This window comes from Dipteris shenzhenensis, chromosome 26 (assembly GCF_047967505.1).
Source record: "Dipteris shenzhenensis isolate YYH24624 ecotype China chromosome 26, Dip_SZ_1.0, whole genome shotgun sequence".
Taxonomy (NCBI): Eukaryota; Viridiplantae; Streptophyta; class Polypodiopsida; order Gleicheniales; family Dipteridaceae; genus Dipteris; species Dipteris shenzhenensis.
The window spans coordinates 17707028-17725833 of NC_141621.1; the positions used below are offsets into that span (position 1 = coordinate 17707028).

Genomic DNA, 18806 nt, shown 5'->3' on the forward strand with positions numbered 1-18806 from the left:
GGCCCGAGGATCCAATAATGATATGGTTGCCACCCTGGCACGTTGAGTACAAAGTCCCCTATTTGTGAAAAAAAAGAACAAGAACAACATGAATGCTGATAAAGCATTCATAAGGCCTGCCTCAGATGCGCAGCTTGGAAGAGAGAGAGAGAGAGAGAGAGAGGAGTTGGATGTGGAGCAAGGAGAAGAGGTGGCTTGAAATAGAAAGAGAGAGAAAGAGGGAGGAATAGGTGGAGATCACATGCCCTCAATCAATCATAAAAAACAAAAACAGGGCAAGTGGACCAATCAACAATTCACTAATGAAAACTTCAAAAAAATTCGGAATTTTGCATATGCAAGAGAGGGGAACCTTCACTAAGGAAATTGCCATCAGTGCAAACAATACACTTCACATCTATGGCTTCCCCGACCCATCATCAGACCATGAAATCAGAGCTGCAACATCCCCAGATTATCGACAACCAATGCATCTTGATGCACTCCGATGGTTCCTTTGCTTTGCACCGATCCAGCTTAACCACTCAGGATATGGAGCCCGGTTCTGTGCTCCTGCGGACCATCCTGGCTGAGGTCTGCGGCACAGATGTGCACCTCCTTCATGGCCGACTGGACATTGTTCCATATCCCATCATCCCTGGTCACGTTGCTGTGGGCGAAGTTCACACCGTCTTTGGCTCAGCTCGGGACGTCGAAGGATCTCTGGTCTGCTCTTCTTGGTTTCTTCTATCTGTGCATCTATGAGTTGCCATTGCTTCCCTTGCATTGAAAGAAGGCTTTGAGAAAAGGAATGTTTAACGATTTAAAAATTTTTGCCTTGGTATTTTCACAATTTGTATACCTGTGGTACAGCTCAAGGGAGGAGATATAGTGACTTTCTTGGATGTTATAGACACCTGCAATTCCTGCCTTTCATGCTTGGTAATCAACTGGCGCTAACTTCTTTTCCTTCCATATATTTATCATAACTATTGTGATGCAGTATAGCAATGTACGCGTCTTCGATGTGTGAGTCTAACAGTCTTTACAGACAGGTGGATAAGCAAACTACAAGGTGCCCGAGTAGAAGAGTGTTGGGAATAACAAGTTCTGCCGATGTTTCCAGCGTCCGTGGGCTTCTCGGTGGATGGTCTTCCTTCATATATCTACCACCCAACACAAAGATAATTAAGTTGCCACCAAAGTTATCACCTCATGTATTTATGTCTGCAGGTTGCGGGTTCGTTACTTGCCATTGCTTTTTGTCACATCCCCGCATATGCAAGCTTTGATAATTTTTTGAGCAGAATCTTCTTAGAAATAGCAGGCCTTGAGTATGCCTGGGAGGGTCCTGTAATTCTACCTTCAACTGGCAGGCTACCCACCGCTCTGCATGCAGTTGACAGAGCTAAGATTCGATTGATGGATCGGGTTGTAGTGCAAGGCTCAGGTCCAGTTGGATTATTGGCTGCATTATTTGCGCAAGCTAGTGGAGCTCTTCAGGTAGTGATCTCACGCTGTTGTTGCCTTCAATTACTGTACAGAAATACGTGTGCAGTTTGTATTTTCCTTTAGTAGGTTTTTTCCCTTGGCAGTACTCTAAAGTGTAGAATCACATGGGATAGAATAGATGCATCTTGGAAGAGGAGTGAGAGCACAAGATGTAACCAAAAAGTTGTTCACTATAGATTGTGAGAGAGGTGACTCTCTCTTGTAGAAAGGGGAGAAGGTGGCACCTTCCCTACATCAGTGGCAATCAGCCCCTACATCAGTGGGACTGGCCTAAATCAAAGGAACCTCCCATGTGGGGGTTTTTTACACATCCAGAATCCGAGTGTCAATGAAGATCCCGGCATGAATGCCCTCGAAGAACAAGTCGATGAAGCCCATAGGAGCAGCTGCGGGGAGAAATCACAGCATGACTCTCAAAATGCTAAATTGAGAGTTACCAATGTCAAATTGTGGGGAATTAGAATTGAGCAATTTTGCCTCTTCAATTATGATCAAAAAAGGAGAAAACAAGAAAAGCCCCAATTTATTTTGGAAAGCTGGAGGTCGATAGTCTTCAATAAGCAATAAGAGGCAGCTTTTAGATTGATGTGGGAGGCGAAGTAGCTACATCAATGATCGTATCAACCAAGTAGATAGCACCAGCTAACTCATTGTGCAGCATTGTTGCTCAGTAGAAGTCTGAACTGTTCATCGTCATCTTCACCAAGTATGCTACCTGTGAGGAGAGCTAAGCCGGTGAAAGCAGGGATGACTGTTCAGAAGCGACATAGTTTGTTGTCGGGGATTTTGAGCGTTGTAGATTTGTGAACAATTTCTGATCAGCAGAACTCTTTGAAGAAGAAGAAGAAATGCACGTCCCATCCCTAATGTCACAGATATGTTGTGCAATTAGATTTCTGAATGGGCCGCGTCACAGCTAGTGCATCAGAACTGTGACAATATCAATAAGCATGTCGAACAAAGCTGAACATGGTGCAAATGTAGCAACAATTGACTTCTACTGGAGTCCGCACGAATAGAAAAGCTTGATGGAAAATCAGCCAAGGCAAAATGTGAGGATGCCTTTTCAGCTGAGCATTTTGGGATAACCACACGATCACGTAGAGCCACCTCGCTAGACGAAAAGAGATTAGAAATAACAACCCCGTGTTGCAAAGGCAAGGCACCTTAATAGAAAGAGTCCCTTGCTCCAACCGGTAGTGAGAAATTCTACGTAGGTTTTAGAAACAACGCCATTTCTTGTAGCATGACTAGGAAGCCATAGGTGCTTCTGGTCGTCCTTTCCAGCATAGAAACAATATCAAGCTTTAGGCAAGAGACAGTTGAACAAAATCGGGCAGATTCAGGAGGTACAGGTAGAGATTCTTGCTCATGGAGACCAAGTAGAGAGAAGCTATCTCCATGCTAGCTCTGATTCCATGTGAAGGCACCAGGGAGCAATCACATGATGGAAACAGATATGGGGTACATAACAACTTGATGTGATTGATAGATAACATGAAGTACAATGTCCAATTTATAGGCTGGGAAGCCTCATCTTTTGACATCACAAGTGAGATCACTAGCCTCCACCTCACACACCTAACTCACCTAACTCTAGGAGGTGGTACTAATTCACCTACTAGACACATTCACACCCACACAACTATAGGACACCCTAGGACTCTAGGACACCCTCACACTTGACTTCATGTTCTAACACTTCGACTTTTTAGACAAGTACCACTGGTAAATTTTCAGCCCACTCAGAAATTGTTTAGTCTACCAAGACGACACAAAGTAACGGCAATGAACAAGTCTTAGGTACAGTTCAACTTGTCATCAGAAGGAACGTGAAAGATTGATCTACAATGTGGTTATCAATTCATGGCAATCGACCTCATTTCAAGGAGCAGTGCAACTTCTAGAATGGCAACAAGCAATGGATGAAGAGTACAATGCTCTTATCCATACATGAACGAAAAAGCCCATAGGCTGCAAATGAGTTTACAAAGTCGAGCTCAACTCAAATGGAGCAATCGACAATTAAAATCCAGATTAGTTGCCAAGTGACATGCCCAAGAAAATGGAACAAACTATGAATAGACCTTTGTGCCAGTTGCAAAGATGACAACGGTCAGAATGGTCGTAGCTCTTGTTTACTCTTTGATTGTATGATCAGATGGATGTTAAGAATGTGTTTCTCAATGGATACGTGGATGAGGGAATTTATGACAACCTATAGGATATGTTGTCACGAGATTGGAAAAGAAAGCCTGCAAATTGCAAAATTCTCTTTATGGTTTGAAACAAGCACCTTGTCCTTGTGCATGGAATATAAGGATTCACAATCACTTTTTCTTGCATCAAGTTTTCAAGCATTGGATTCAGATCCATCACTTTACATAAAAAAGGCTATTGGAGATGTCATTCTTGTAGTTCTTTATGTTGATGACTTGATCATCACAGGCTTAAACAAACACCTTATTTTATAAGCCAAGAGTCAGCGCACTTTGCAGTGTTGACATGAAGGATGTTGGAGAACTGCATGATTTTCTTGGGATAGAAATATGGAGAAATGATATAGGCATTACACTTTCTTAGGGAAATACACCCATAAAGCACCACAGCAATTTCATCTACATGATTCCAAGCCACTTTCGACTCCTATGGAAAGCAACATTAAATTCTCAGCTCTTGACAATTCTTTTGCTTCAGATCCTCATTAGTATACATAGCTCATCGGCAGCCTGATCTACTTGATTATCACTAAGCAAGATATATCTTATTCAGTCAGTGTTTTGAGTCAATTCATACAGTAATCCTAAGAAGACTCATTTTGTTGCAGCAAAAAGAGTACTTAGATGCTTTGCATGGTACATGGGATTATGGATTGTATTATGCCAAGTCATCCGTCTTGTATATACAATGCCAATTGTTTAGGTAATGTAAATGACAGAGGAACCACATCTGGACACAACTTCAGTCTTGGCTCCATAGTTTTGTGATGGCAAAGCAAGAAGCAACCAATAGTGGCCTTGCTTTTCATAGAAGTAGAGTACAAAGGATGTGTTAGAAATGACCCAACAGAGGGTACGCACAGCGGAAGACTGATAGTAATGCCCAGGAGCTCACACAGTGTGATGTGGGGTGTGGAATCACAAACTTCTTAACTTATGTGCATAGATGTGCAAGCCAGTAAATAGACAATGCTCAGAGACAAATATAGAAGCAACACTTTATATTTCCGTCCGTCCAGAAACTAGGACAGGATACTATACCAAAAGGTCCTTCTACTACAAGCCTGGCACTTCTAGATCTCTGAGCCTGCGTGCTCCACCTCCAGCATATGTAGATTCTCTGTCTAGGTCCCTTCCACCTTGCTGTCCGGAAGCCAGCCTAGGTGGGCAGCCACTCTAGCTCAGTCTGCAGTTTCTCCTAGGTCACCTTGTCCTCCTGAATGTAGGCCTAAGGCTCCCCCTTTGCTGCTCCTGTCTGCTGTCCTGAGGGCTGCTTCTAGTGATACTGAATGAGGGCTGGAGGCCCTCCTTTATAGGGCACAAGGCCCCCTTGAATGGACCGACCAGCCAGCCTCATCCTGGCCACCGGACTGGCCGACCAGTCTGCTTGCTGGCAGACCTGGTTTGCTGGTCCAACCAGCCCTTTATAAGGGCCTCGGGCGGGAAGCCCCTTTTGGGCTGCTGCCTTTGCCCATTCATGCACCTATTGCAGGCCTGTTTGCAGGCCTTATGCCTGCCCATAGACCCTGCCCATAGACCCCCGCCATGCAGCCGTACTGCAGCCATTCAGTTGCACCACCTGTCCGCCATCATTCGGGGCCTGTTCCAGCCCGTAAAGGCAGCCCTTGAGGTGCCTTTGACAGGCTGAGGTGCTGTCCTTTCCCTGTGAGGTGCTGCCTATGTGGCAGCCCCCTCATCTTTTCTGCCTAGGTTCCCCCCCCCCAATGCTCTCCTCATATGGGGGCTTACAAATGGGGAGGTGACCATTCCAACAGGATGCTGCATTTGAAGTAGTCTCGTTCAAAAGACTTCCATAAAAAAGAGAGATTTTTTAAAGAGAACCTAGCGTGTCTTTTTTCCTTTTTTCACACCCCCACCCATGGTCTTATCAAGGGATGCACTGCCTTGGACCAGTGGGCCAGGGTCAAGCCGGGGGTCAAACTCACGCACACGCACACGCACACGCGGTGTGTGCGCGTACTCTCTCTCTCTCTCTCTCTCTCTCTCTCTCTCAACCACCAGACTAAGACACCAGGCCGTAGAGTGTCTTATTTTGATAATAATAGCAGCATTTAGCTGACAAGAACCCAGAGTTTCATGCCATCACAAAGCACATTGAAGTACATCACCACGTCATCCGAGAAAAAGTCCGGTGAAAAGGCTTGTTCATTGTCCAACACAAGGACATGTTGACAGATATCTTCAGAAAGCCACTATTTCTTGACAAGTTTTTTGGACAATAGCTTGGTCTTCGCACCCTCCAACTTAAAGGTGACTTGCAAAGATGTGCTCAATGTAAATACTTCTGCTTTAAAGTCATTGTGCTCAAATGATACTATATGCATGTATTCACCCACACACTCACATACCACGTATGCATGCACAACAAATCCATTGGATGAGTACATGATATAACATTAAGAAAATACAGGGTCAAAATATGCAGTCGAAGTGCTCCTGCGAGCTTCCCCTCCTCCCCCGCCATACCTGTACCTCCCCCTAGCCTCTCCTTGCCTCGCCTCTCCCGCCCCTACCCCTCCGCCCTCACCTCCCCCCTCACCCTCACCTCGCTCCGTCCCCCTCTCCACGCTCCACCCCCCCGTCCGCTCCCCCCCTCCGCTCCCCCCCGCCCCGCTACCCCCTCCGCTCCACTCCGCTACCCCCCTCGCTCCACACCCCCCCGCCCCGCTACCCCCTCCGCTCACCCCCGCCCCGCTACCCCCGCCGCTCACCCCCGCCCCGCTATCCCGCCCTGCTACCCCCTCCGCTCACCCCCGCCCCGCTACCCCCTCCGCTCACCCCCGCCCCGCTATCTCGCCCCGCTACCCCCTCCGCTCACCCCCGCCCCGCTACCCCCCGCCCCAGCCCGCTACCCCCCGCCCCGCTACCTTCGCCCCGCTACCTTCGCCCCGCTACCGCCCTAGCCCGCTACCCCCCGCCCCGCTACCTCCGCCCCGCTACCGCCCTACCGCCCTAGCCCGCTACCGCCCCAGCTCGCCCCGCTACCGCCCCAGCCCGCCACCCCCTCGCTCCACTCCGCTCACCCCCGCCGCCAGCCCGTCCCCTCACCCCTCGCCTCCCGCCCCGCCCCGCCCCGCCCCCTCCCGCCTCTCCGCCCTCCCGTTTCACCTCTGCCTTCCCCTCCCGCCCTCACCCCCGCCCCCCCCCCGTTCATTCGCCCCACCCCGCCCCCTCCACCCCTCCATTCCCCCCCGCCCCCCGTCCGCCACCTCGTGCGCCACCTCCGTTCCCGCCACACCAAGGCTCCACCCTTCCGCTTCTACCCCCCCCGTTTTTGGGTGACAGCCTCTTCCTCATCGGAAGCCTCGCAGTTTGTCTTGGCGGTATGGCGGCTCCCTGCCCGGAACCGGAGGCCCAAACGGTCCCTCCCTCTCCAGATGCCTACCGCGTCATCCTGACTGAGCAGCAATCATCTCGGGTTCAACAGGTTGCCAATGACTTTGCTCTTACATCAGTCTACGGCAGAGTCATTGGACATTCCCCCTCCAGATCAGCCATCAGGGACTGGCTCCAGTCCACTCTCATGTTAGAGGACGGCCATATTGTGGAGGTGGCCCTTATGGGAAGGGGCATCTTCTGGCTCAAACTCTCCAGTGCGAAAGCTGCGAGCAACCTGATTGCTGGCTCCCCCACGTCAGTGGACGGAAAGATTATCATGATAGTCCCGTGGTACCGTGGATTCAGCGCAGCAGATTTTGATGCCCGGTTCCGTATACCTCGCCATCCAATGACGCTGGTTTTTCCTGGTCTTGCTGCTGAGCTGCGGCCGATTGTTAGGGACCTGGGCTCCCACTTCGGCTGGGTTATGCACGATACTTTCACCGATGCGATGACTACGGCAGGAGCCCCCCGAGTCCGTGTGGCTGTGGCGGACCCTGCGACTCTCCCGGCAGTGATCGAGATCGTGACAGGTGCCGGCAGCATCACCCAGAGCATGGTAGTCACCGGACAGCCAGGACAGTGTCTGAGGTGTCACGGCTTTGGACACCTGGCGGCTGCCTGCCCACGTTTCGCCAGCTCTTCTCGGCCCTCCCCGCCTCCCCCCGCTCCGCCCCCTCCTCCCCCCTCCGGATAGCCACGCCAGGAGGAGCAGAGGCAGCCGGAGCCCGGACCAGAGATAGCTGGCGGCTGGACTAAGGTTAGAAGAAAAAAGGGAAAGAACAAGAAGATTTCTGATAAAGGCAAGGAGGCAGAGGTTACCCCGCCTGTAGCTGCACCCCAGAGACCCGATAGGCAGCCGCCCCAGGGACTTGGGAGAGCATCTTCTTCGACGGTAGCCCGCCCTCCACAGCCTCAGGTCCCCCTCTCTCCCTCTCCCCAGCCTCTCCCCATCCAGTCCCAGCCCATCCCCCAACGGCACCCCTTGTCTCCCGACCCGCAGCTTCAGCCCCCGCGTCCTCCTCAGTCTTCTTCCCCTCCTTTTCAGCCCCAGTTCCAGTTGCAGCCCCATCCCTCCCCCCCCGCCTCTTTCAGTTCTGCCGCAGAGCTAGCTGCTCCGTCGGTTCCTCAGCCGAGGGCAGTTCCCGCTTCCCCTCCTCCTTCTCCTCCGCCAGTCGCCCTTGAGGAGTCTGAGCTGCCTATTCCCCAGCGTCCTCCCCCTCCCCCTCCCCCTCCGCTGATAGGACACCCGGAGTCTCCACCAGCACCGGAGCAGGCTTCTCCGTCCGCTAGCCCCTCAGTGGCAGACTCTGATGGGCCTCAGCCTCAGGAGAGAGAGCTTCCCCGCGACTTTTACAGATCTGGCCCCTGGGACTACCTGGATGTGGCCGACCTCGGGACCTTCCCTGCTTGCCTCAACATCAGTATCTTCCTGCTCCGAAAAGGGGCGGATGGGAAGATAGCCGCCTTGGCCCCTAGGGGTGGCCCTAGCTTTGCTTTCACGTTCCTCAGTGACGGCACCGAGACCTGGACAGACGACTCGGTCTGGGAGGCTCTCAGGGAGCAGACGCATGCTCAGATTTGTTCCTGTGGATAGGCCCGTCCGGTGGGCAGCTTCTCGAGACTCAGTGGTCCGAGGGTGACGTGCGCCTGCGGTGGCGCTGCGCCGCCAAACGATTCAGACTGATTGTGATCCTCAGGCCCCCCCTGTCTTGGCCCCTCTCCCAAGATGTCAGAGCCTGGACGCCTCAGAAACTCCGTGCCTTCTACGGGATGTCCACCTCAGAGATTTCGAGCTGGCTCGAGAAAGCCTTCGTTCATGGTACCAAAGGCCTCTCGCCTTTGCTGAAGGTGTTGAAGGACGGGCAGGACGACCCCGCCTCCCCCTCCAAACCTTCCCATAAGCGCCAGCGCCTCTCCTCCGAAATGTCAGCTTCTTCTTCGACCTCGACCGCGAGCAGACAGTTGTTCGCTGCCTCCCAGTCCTCACCATGAGCCTACACCTCGTATCCTGGAATGTAAACGGGTTTCACTCTTCTGGCACCCGTGGTCCCAGGAAGCTCATTTTGCGACAGGAACTTCAGCCAGCGGTGATAGGACGTGTGGATGTACTTCTGCTACAGGAACACAAGCTTTCGGCGGCTCACTCCCGTAGATGTGGGAAGATCCTCACTGGTCGCTCTCACACTTATTGGGAGCCCTCGATCGGCACACTGGGGAGGAGTGGTGGTGTCTGTACTTCCATGGGAGAGCAGCTAGCCCAGGGAGTTTTCGATCATGGCACGTTGATTCCAGGTCGTGCCCTTTGGGTAGGCCTGGAATTAGAGGGCTCCAGAGTTGGAATCCTCAACATTTATGCCCCCACAGATCTCCGTTGTAGAGCCACCTTCTGGAGGACACTTACTAGGATTCTCCCAGACATGGATTCCTGGATTGTTGGAGGTGACTTCAACAATTTGGAGACCTTGGAGGACCAGCAGGGCAGAGGACCGGAGTTTACAGGTATGGCTCAGGCAGAGCAGTCCGCTTGGGACTCTTTTATCTTTGCGACAAGAGGAAGGGACTGTTGGCGAGACCCGTCCTTCCGGCGTTGGCACGGGAGCTTGGACTTCTCGTGGGGTTTCGCAGGGAAGGAGGCAGACTCTTGGAGAGGTTGGATAGATTCTATGTTAGTGATTGGGCCATCAGCAGAGGCGGTCAGGCCGGTATAGTTCCAGGGACGACACTCTCCGACCATGCGCCGGTGCTCTTATCATTAGATTCGGCAGCTCAGACCCTTCCCCCCCGCTCATGCCGGATTCTCGATTCCATTTTCTCGAGGGAGGACGTGCGCAGCAGTATTTGCGATCTTTGGGATAGAGACTGGGGCGAGTGCGAGGACTTGGTTGATTCGGTGGCGCAGGCGTTGCAGGAGTCCAGCCAGATCTGCCAGCTTGCAGCCCTACAGGTTCGACAGGAGTGGTGGGGTAGAGAGAGAGCCCTTCGGAGAGACCTCGCCTCCATTCAACGGCTCCAGCAGGCATCCCCGGGCTCGGAGGAGCTTCGGATCCAGGCCCTTCGAGCCAGAGCCCTTCTTGAGGAGACACTCCAGCGTCGCTCAGAGTTTTCCTATCACGCCTCTCTCTCCTTCTGGGCTCGGAAGGGTGACCGGATGTGCAGAGAGTTCTTCAGGACACATGGCAAGAGAGCTGCATGTGATCAGCTTCGGAGTCTCAGGACAGCGACGGGACACATCGTCACGGATCCGGGAGAGGTCTTGGGATTGGCCACCGACTTCTACAGGACCCTTTTTCAGCAGGAGCCGCTTGCTCCTCGCACTCGTCGTGCCCGTGAGGAGGTGTGGAGACACACTCCTTCCTTGGTCCAGCCTAGCATGCAGGCGACGCTGTTGGCACCGTTTACCACGGATGAGATGCTGGAGGCCTTGATGGCCATCGATGGACAGAAGTGCCCAGGTGAGGATGGGCTATCCCGGGCATTCTTCATCTCCTTCTGGGACCAGATCCATCAGCCCCTCTTAGCAGCTCTTCAGAGGATTTTCAGCAGCGGTTATATGCCAGAGAGCCTCTCCTCGGGACTGATTTGCCTCATTCCGAAGGGAGGAGATAGACAGGAGATCCGTCAGTGGCGCCCGATCACTCTCCTTACCACTGCCTACAAAATCCTAGCCAAGATGATCAGCGCCAGAGTTCGGCCTCTACTTCCAGACCTCATTCACGACACTCAGACAGGCTTTGTTCAGGATCGCAGTATCCTGGACAATGTCTTCACCTTTTCAGAGGCGGCGGAGTGGGCTCAGCACAGCGGATCACACCTTGCCATCCTACTTCTCGACTTTGAGAAGGCCTACGATCGGGTGGACTGGTCCTTTCTGGAGGGGACTCTGGAGCGGCTAGGTTTCCCAGCAGGTTGGATTCAGGGTATTTCAGCTTTGTACAGGACAGCCTCTAGCAGAGTCATCATTGGAGGCAGGATGGGAGAGCGTTTTAGCTTGGAGAGATCAGTGCGTCAGGGCTGCCCCCTTGCCCCTTACCTGTTTCTCTTCTTCGCAGAGGCTATGACTTACTATCTCCGGGCGAGGTCTACAGGGATCAGGGGTGTTCGCCTTCCCCTCCGGGAGGACACGGAGCTCTTGGACTCGGAGTACGCGGATGACACAGCCCTGTATGTCCAAGACGATGAGTCGATGCTGGAGAGGGTGAGGATGGCCCTGGAGGTCTTCTGTTCGGCTGCTGGTGCGAAAATCAACTGGAACAAATCAGTTGGTTTCCTCACAGACCCCGGGGCGCGTTCTCAGTGGGGGAGGTTTTTGGGTTTCAGGTGGATCCCGCGGGGACAGACAACTAGATACTTGGGTTTTCAGGTCGGCCTGGACATCACGCCAGCTCAGCAGTTTCTCCCGGTGCTAGATTCCATCCGACGGAAGCTGGCTTTCTAGAGCACTGCTAAGCTTTCCCTTGCAGGTCGTGCCTTGGTAGTCAACCAAGTCCTCCTTACCACGGCTTGGTATGTGGCTTCCTGTTGGTGTTTCTCGAGATCCAGTGTGGCACAGCTTAGGAGGCTGGTTCGGAACTTCCTTTGGTCCGGGGAGGATGGCCTCAGAGATACCAGAGCCAGGGTTGCTTGGTAGACAGTTATTCTTCCGCAGGCTGAGGGAGGCCTGGGAGTCATCGATCCAGAGCTGCAGAGTCAGGCCTTGCTAGGCAAGTTAGTCATCCGCGGTTTGACCCCGGGGGGGCAGACGTGGAAGATGCTACTTCAGCAGGGGGTCGGTTCCTGTGTCCCGCGACGAGGTGGAGAGTGGCTCCCGTCCCTCAGGTGGATCTTCACTTCCGCCCCACTTACTCAGCCCCGTTCCCCACTCGTTCGTAGCCTCCTCATGGTTTGGAGGCGGCTCCGCCTCAGTCTCATTCAGTCCCCTCCCCGCTGTCAGGAGGAGATTGATCGCCAGCCGCTTATCTGGAACGATCAGGTCAGAGATGCCGAGGGCCTTCAGTTGGGGGAGAGATCACATATCAGGTGGGATGGTTGGATTAGGGGGCCAGCCCGGTCCCTTCGAGTTTGGAGGGACACGTACAGATATTTGGAGACGGCTGATCTCGCAGACGCCGCTGGAGGTGTTCGTGGAGCCCAGGCGAGACGCACGGAGATCGACGGCACGATCCCAGCTGATTGGTTGGTTCCACCGGAGCCTCAGATCCTCATGCCTGGTGACGACCGTTGGCTGGGACAGTTCACCCCCCGTGGCATCCCACTGGTGGTCGTAGGACGTATGGTCGACTCCTCTATTTCTTTCTTCGCGGTTATGGGGGATGGACGACTCAGGAGAGAGGATGCACTCATCGACCCCCTACTCCCATGGCAGAGGGTTCGGATCGTAGGCCTTTTGCGGAAGGTCTGGCGTACCGACCCTTGCATTGAGCAAGATCAGCTGCAGCTTTGGCGACTCTGGCTCTGGGAGGGGCGGGCCTTGTCAGAGCTTGAGTGGGACCTAGGAGAGTGGAGCTGGCCAGAGGTTGTGACAGGACAGGGGCCGACCTCCTTCTTCGCCTACAGCACGACTTTGGGCAGGCGAGTTCTTGGGAGGATGCAGAGCCGCCCCCCCACCCAGCGGCCCAGCTGGTATGCACAGGGTATTTCCAGATTCTTTTTGCAGGCCTTCTGGAAGGCCTTGTGGGAGAGCTGGCGGCCGCGGAAGATCTCCTACTTCCTGTGGCTTCTCGCCCACAAAGGTCTTCCGGTGGGGAGCTGGTTGAGACAGATAGGCCAGGACGGACGCTGTCAGATTTGCCATGTGGTTGAGGAGTCACCAAAGCACTGCCTGTGGAGCTGCACTCGCGCCCAGGAAGTGTGGAGGTGGACTTTCGGGATTCTCACTCGCGCAGCACCTGAGCTAGGCTTGATCACGTGGGGCGCGTTCTGTTGGTGCAGCACCGCACCTGGTCTACATCACTTATTCGAGGCATGCCAGCAGGACCCCACTTTCCTTATCACGCAGGGTACATGGGGGCTGCTTGAGGGTATCCCGCAGCACCTAGCAGAGGCGGATACAGGAGTTCAGGAGAGGCAGCCTGTCTGGGAGATTATCAGCAGCATAGCAGGGTGGCACATTTGGACCTCGCGTTGCGCGCAGATCCTCGGTGGCACCTCCTTATCGACTGCCCAGGTCATGACTGATATTTGGTGCGAGATTATTCATACCCTCAGAGGCCAGTGGGACCAGATTCAGGGAGATTCCCGATCCGGTCAAGAGAAGCGGAGACGCTTCCTTCGGACTTGGAACACTCAGGGCCTCTTCTTCGAGCAGACCTCGCAGGGCCTTCGGTGGTGCTACTCACCACCCCGATGGCTGTTCATTCACACTCGCCTTATCCCGACGTGAGAGAGTGATTTATTGTGTTACCTTTTAGGGCTGTGTCCAATTTGTGAACGCAGCCCGTCAGCTACAAGCTGACCTTTTGTATCTTGTTCTCGAAGTAATATAATTAGCACTGTTTTTTCGGCAATGAGTACATGATATAAGGGAAGTAGTATCTCTCTGTTTGATAGGCAATTGGGCATGGAAGGATTGATCATGCTTTTCTAGTACTTGTATGATTTTGCTGGTTCATGAAGTCATGATGGGCTTGGACGAACGCCACCAAGGTGCACAACATAATTTATTACACCTCTGTCCAACACAACAGAAGGGCTTTTACTTCTATGCACATGTCCGTCTAGGTACTTATAGATATGCATATATATGCACATATTGCCAATGCTGCTCATCAGTGCATCTCATATCCCTCTCTGACAATTCTGGATTACTAAGTAATGAAATGTCTTTTTTCCGTTGTTGGCTACTGCAAGCCTTTGAGCTGAATCATCACCTGGGAATTTGAGCTGTGCTGGCTGCTGAAGCTTTATAACTGAAGGCTCGTAACAAGTCTCGATAGATTTCTTTTACTTCCAGGATGCTTGGGCACATTGACTTGGCTTGATACAAGCAGCCTGTTGTCATTGTCCACAGTCATCACTTCTACTCAAGTTTCATAGAACATAACTCTAAGGTCTGGCTGTAGCTAGCAAGCCCTCACGCTGCTATGTCTTGAATTGCCTTAACCATTTTTCGACGATTGTTTGTAGGTTCGTTTTTTCAGTTGAAAGATGGTTGTCTACTCCCCAAGGATTTACAATGCCGATTTCTCAATGGCTAGGCTCATTGTGGAAGGGTTCAGGTTGTTTCCTCCACAAAACTATGAGCCCATTGAAGAGCACTTTACAAGTAGTTGTAGCTTGAATGAAGAGAATGTGGACCACTTTTTGATTAGCCTTCTCCTTTAGTGCTAGCCTTTGTCACAGGTGAATCCTTTGGACTGCTGACAGAAACTCAGTACGAACACCTTTGTATAAATGGATGCTCAAGTATGTGCGAATGGTGGATATGTATGTGTGAAGTATATGTTTATACTATGGGAAATACCCACAGTTGGGCGTTGATGTTGCTGGGATGTGTTACATCGATGATAGTATGATGTAATATTACCCTAGGGGGACGCCTTAGGTTAGGAAGATAGGAGAAGACAATGGTATTAGTCATTATGCTTAAGTGGCCTATTGGCTGAGGGAGGGCAGTCTGCCACCCTCCTAAACTGGCCGATTTATCCTGGTCACCAGACCTGACTCACTCTGCAGAACACGTGACCTAAAGTTTGTCAGATGGCCAACCTTGTCTGTGAAGGCCACCCCAGAACTGACCCCAATGTGGGTCCTCCATGTGTGCCTATATAAGGTGAAACACAGGAAGTTATCTCCAGCCCAATGTGGGGTCTTGGTTAGCCCCTACAAATGGCTCAATCAATGACAGTCCAACGTGCACTGTCAAAGGATCTTATCATGCAAAGCTCCCTCATCAGCATGTGATCCCGTAATTTCTAATGTGGATCTACATATTCCATCATGGTCATGTATTCTCCCCTTTTATTGGGCACACATCTGCGCACAGCTTGCTGCCCAATTGGCAGACCGTATGCACCCCTAAATCCCAAGGTACCAAAGCCCGGATGTCCTCCTCGTATGGGTCCTCACATGTGGGGGCATTGTCCCTATATTTCTGACACTATGTGGGCATGTGAATGTATCCAGAAGTAGGTATTCTAGGAAACCCTTTCGGGCTGATGAGCAGAGCATTAAGAGTACGGAGGGATCAGCATAATGATAGCTGCTAGTTTATGATGGATGCTTGGCTATTTTCTGAGGCAGTTGCATGTCTATGTAGCATAATAACATTGTTGAGGTCTTTTGATTATCTGTGAGTGCCATGGTTAATGGTTAATTCCCTTTGACTAGTTCTTTTGTTGGATGGGCTGTATCTCCTTTCCATTAACATTTTGAGATAGTAGGTGGCATCTGGTGTGTGATTGGACTCTCTTTCAAGCAGACGATATTCTCCAGGTTATCATGATTGGTGCTCCTGCTCACCGCTTGAAAGTTGCGGAGGAGTTTGGTATCAAGTATACCATCAATCTTGAAGATGTGAGTATCTCAATTTATGGAAGTTCAATGTGGAACGCTCTGAACAAAATTGAAGCTTTTTCCTACTGTGTCAAATCTCACAGTGAATTTTGATGCAATCGGTTTCCCTCTCATGAGTTTCTAGTGCAGGACAGCCTCGGAAAGGCAAGCCTTGGTTAAAGAATTTACAGGAGGCCGACTGGCTGATGTAGTAATAGAAGCAACTGGTCGACCAGAGGCAGTATCAGAGGGCTTGGAACTTTGCAGAGATGGAGGCACCTATGTGGTAGTAGGACAGTATACTGACAATGGTAATGTGGACATTAATCCACATTTCCACATCAATCGGAAACATATTACAATCAAAGGCTCATGGGGATCTGACTTCAGCCATTTTTATAGGGGAGTGCAGTTTATGGCTCAAATGGTACATCTGCCATGGAACATTGTTGTTAGCAGAATGTATACCCTCCAGGATGCACAGGAAGCTCTGGCTTCTGTAGAAAAGCTAGAGGTTTTCAAAGCACTCATAAACCCTGGAGGACTTCGTGAATGACTCCGAGGATTTTGCTTCTGTGATGGGAGGAATGATAACGCAGCAATTTTCCCAACAAGGCGACGATGGATGGCATTTTCTCCTCACTATCTTGGATCTCCAGACTTTTTAGGCTTATGACTAAGCAGTTCAAACCTTGGAGGTGTGATACCTCATGTTTAGGGTACTTAAAAGCTGCAAGAATGTGTGTCATGTAGTTTGTCAACCTTGCTCATGAAAAGGTGGCCTATGCATTTATCTTTGCTTGCCAAGGACGATATAATTCAGCACTATAAGGGGCTGATGACCAAAACATGCACGCATGGAACATACGCACCAAATTACAACATGCACGGATGGTTTTCAACTCAGAGCCTGGTAGCCTGAATTTTGGTATGAGCTTGCCTTCCACATGTTTTATTTTAGTTGTGGCATGGTCCATTAACAAGATAAGAGCATCTTGGGTTTTGTCTTGGTTCAGTTGAGGTCTTTGTTGCCATTGCTAGCATTTCAACTGCATATAGTCATGCAATACTGGCTCTTGAACTATATTTTGACATATTATCACCTTGAGAGGAGTTGTAGAGGAACATAGGCATTGGTCGTTACTGTGAGAGTTGCAAAATATGCAATATGGGACTAACAGATGTGTTCCATGTGCGTAATCCTGTGTTCCATGTGTAATTGACCTGCTTCAGAAACCATAACACGGCCCAAGCCTTGGATGATTAAGCGAAAGCTCTAGACTCATAGATAAAGAACAACAAAAGGGAAAGCACATAGTATCTCCAAACTGATGTGTAAGACCTTGGAAACTCCAAGGGTATGCTGCTCCTTGACCAAGGTAAAGGCAAAAGGTACTCTAAATGACCCAAATGTTGAAATGATCAAGAGTTGGAAATTCAAGTGGTTAGGGCAACGAAAATGTGACAAAAAAGCAAACATGGACAATTGAGAATCGGTCTCATCTCCGCGCTCTATCATAGACTGATTCTCATCTCCATGCTCAATCATAGACACATGTAGGCAACTTTAAGACCCTCTATCTGTTAGCTAAGGCAATATTATTGTCTTAGTAGACCTAAGTGCTATAGTGATAGCCTTAAATTAATGGAAATTATGGCACTTGGACTAAACAAAGGTACCTCATCTAGACTATCTTCTATCCTATTGGAAATGGTTGAATCTCCCTAGGTGGGATTTGAACCTTGGCCAATGAGTTGACAGGGACTGACCACTCTATTGCTAAGCTACTGAGGAAAGTGCCAAATGATTTAATCCCATATACTTATAGAGACTCTTGTTCCTTGAGCATCATCCCTAGGAGAATATTTGGGAGAGAGCCATGTCTTAACCACCTTATTCCCTCCGATGTGTGGGATAGCTACATCAATTGGAGAAGTTCAAGGTAGTAGACTCAAACTCTTGTTAAGAAGAACAATCTCGACATCATGTAAATATCACATGCCCATATTGATATGTGCAAGGGTAGAGTGCTATAGACTAAGTTTCACATTAGATAAAATCTAGGGTAAATGGAAAGCACACTTGTTCGAGATATATGGTTTCCTTGGGCACAAGATAATTAGACGTATGAGTACGAGGTTGGAAGCAAGAGAATGCTACCACATGGCAAGGAGGCTTTATTCCTTTACCGAGCAAGCAATGCAAGCTAATCATGTAACCTAAAAATATTATGCGTACAACCTTAGTTCCTTAATCATCATGAGTTCATTGACCCATCATAGTGCAAGTCAGAGTAGAGACACTTACCACCATAGTTAGACATTAGCTTGAGTTTTCATGCATTTTAACATGCTATTTTAACACGGTGACACGTGCAGCACACACAACGTGAGGACACCCAGCGGCCCATCACTGATTTCTTTCAGTCACAGGATACCTCTCCTTGGTCTAGCCGACGACGTGTTCTTTCAGTCACAGGATACCTCTCCTCAGTCTAGCTGACGATGCGGACGTGAGCGAGAGCCAGAGCCACGACAGCTGCGTCAACGGACAGACTCACACATTCGAGTCCATGACATCTCGTCTCTGCTCTCTCCCCACCCCACCGGGGTTACCGTTGCCCTCATCCACAGGGCTACTTGTCGCCCCCGACGATCGGGCTCGACTAGGCCGCGTGATGTCAGAGGCCAATCATCTTATCGCAAGGTTTTTTTCGGCCTCCCATTTGACGTCCCCTCTATGATTGGTCTCTGACGATCACCACCTGCACATATATATTGTATCTCCCCCCTGTGCCCCATTTTTGGTGCCCCCCCCTTCTTTTTTGTATCATCTGGAGTTAGACATATATTTTTTGTATCAGGACTAGACACACCGTCCTTTATAACCTCTTTTTTGTAGAAACGGTTGGCTGGCCGGTTTTGAGACCACCACCGTTATGCTCATTGTATTAGTTATCTTTAGTCTCATAGACCTTCACGGTCTCCCGAAGACTTTAATAAACTTTCTTTCTTTCTTTCTTTCTCTCATTGAAGCTCCCATTTAGTCATTTATCAATTTTTAGTCATTCTAATGAAATTTGAATAGTTCTTTAGTCAGGGACTTTTTGTTTGACGAGAGCTTCATCTGTATGCAATACATCACATCAGAAATCTCTTGGTAGAGCTCAATTTGACCCTCTAGGATTTAGTTGTGATAATCAC

At 50.5% G+C, this 18806-nt stretch overlaps 1 protein-coding gene across 3 annotated transcripts; it reads left to right on the top strand.

Annotated features, from left to right (window-relative positions):
- Window positions 1–366: 366 nt before the first annotated feature.
- On the top strand, window positions 367–16404 carry LOC147884758 (uncharacterized). Of its 3 annotated transcripts, none has more exons than XM_087397569.1 (6): window positions 367–705; window positions 853–921; window positions 1035–1219; window positions 1356–1482; window positions 15543–15623; window positions 15748–16404. In XM_087397569.1, exons 1-6 carry the CDS (start codon window positions 400–402, stop codon window positions 16156–16158), a joined length of 1179 nt encoding a protein of 392 aa, XP_087253695.1. In that variant the 5' UTR covers window positions 367–399; the 3' UTR covers window positions 16159–16404. The 3 variants fall into 3 exon arrangements, with proteins under 3 accessions (XP_087253695.1, XP_087253696.1, XP_087253697.1); XM_087397570.1 differs by having other exon boundaries at window positions 15758–15955; XM_087397571.1 differs by having other exon boundaries at window positions 15753–15916.
- Window positions 16405–18806: the final 2402 nt, after the last annotated feature.

Bases quoted from the DNA above. Each gene is read 5' to 3' on its own strand.
- LOC147884758 (XM_087397569.1), top strand. From the start codon at position 400: ATGGCTTCCCCGACCCATCATCAGACCATGAAATCAGAGCTGCAACAT. The intron at 922-1,034 runs GTAATCAACTGG...CTTTACAGACAG, and splicing joins ATTCCTGCCTTTCATGCTTG to GTGGATAAGCAAACTACAAG. The intron at 15,624-15,747 runs GTGAGTATCTCA...ATGAGTTTCTAG, and splicing joins ATACCATCAATCTTGAAGAT to TGCAGGACAGCCTCGGAAAG.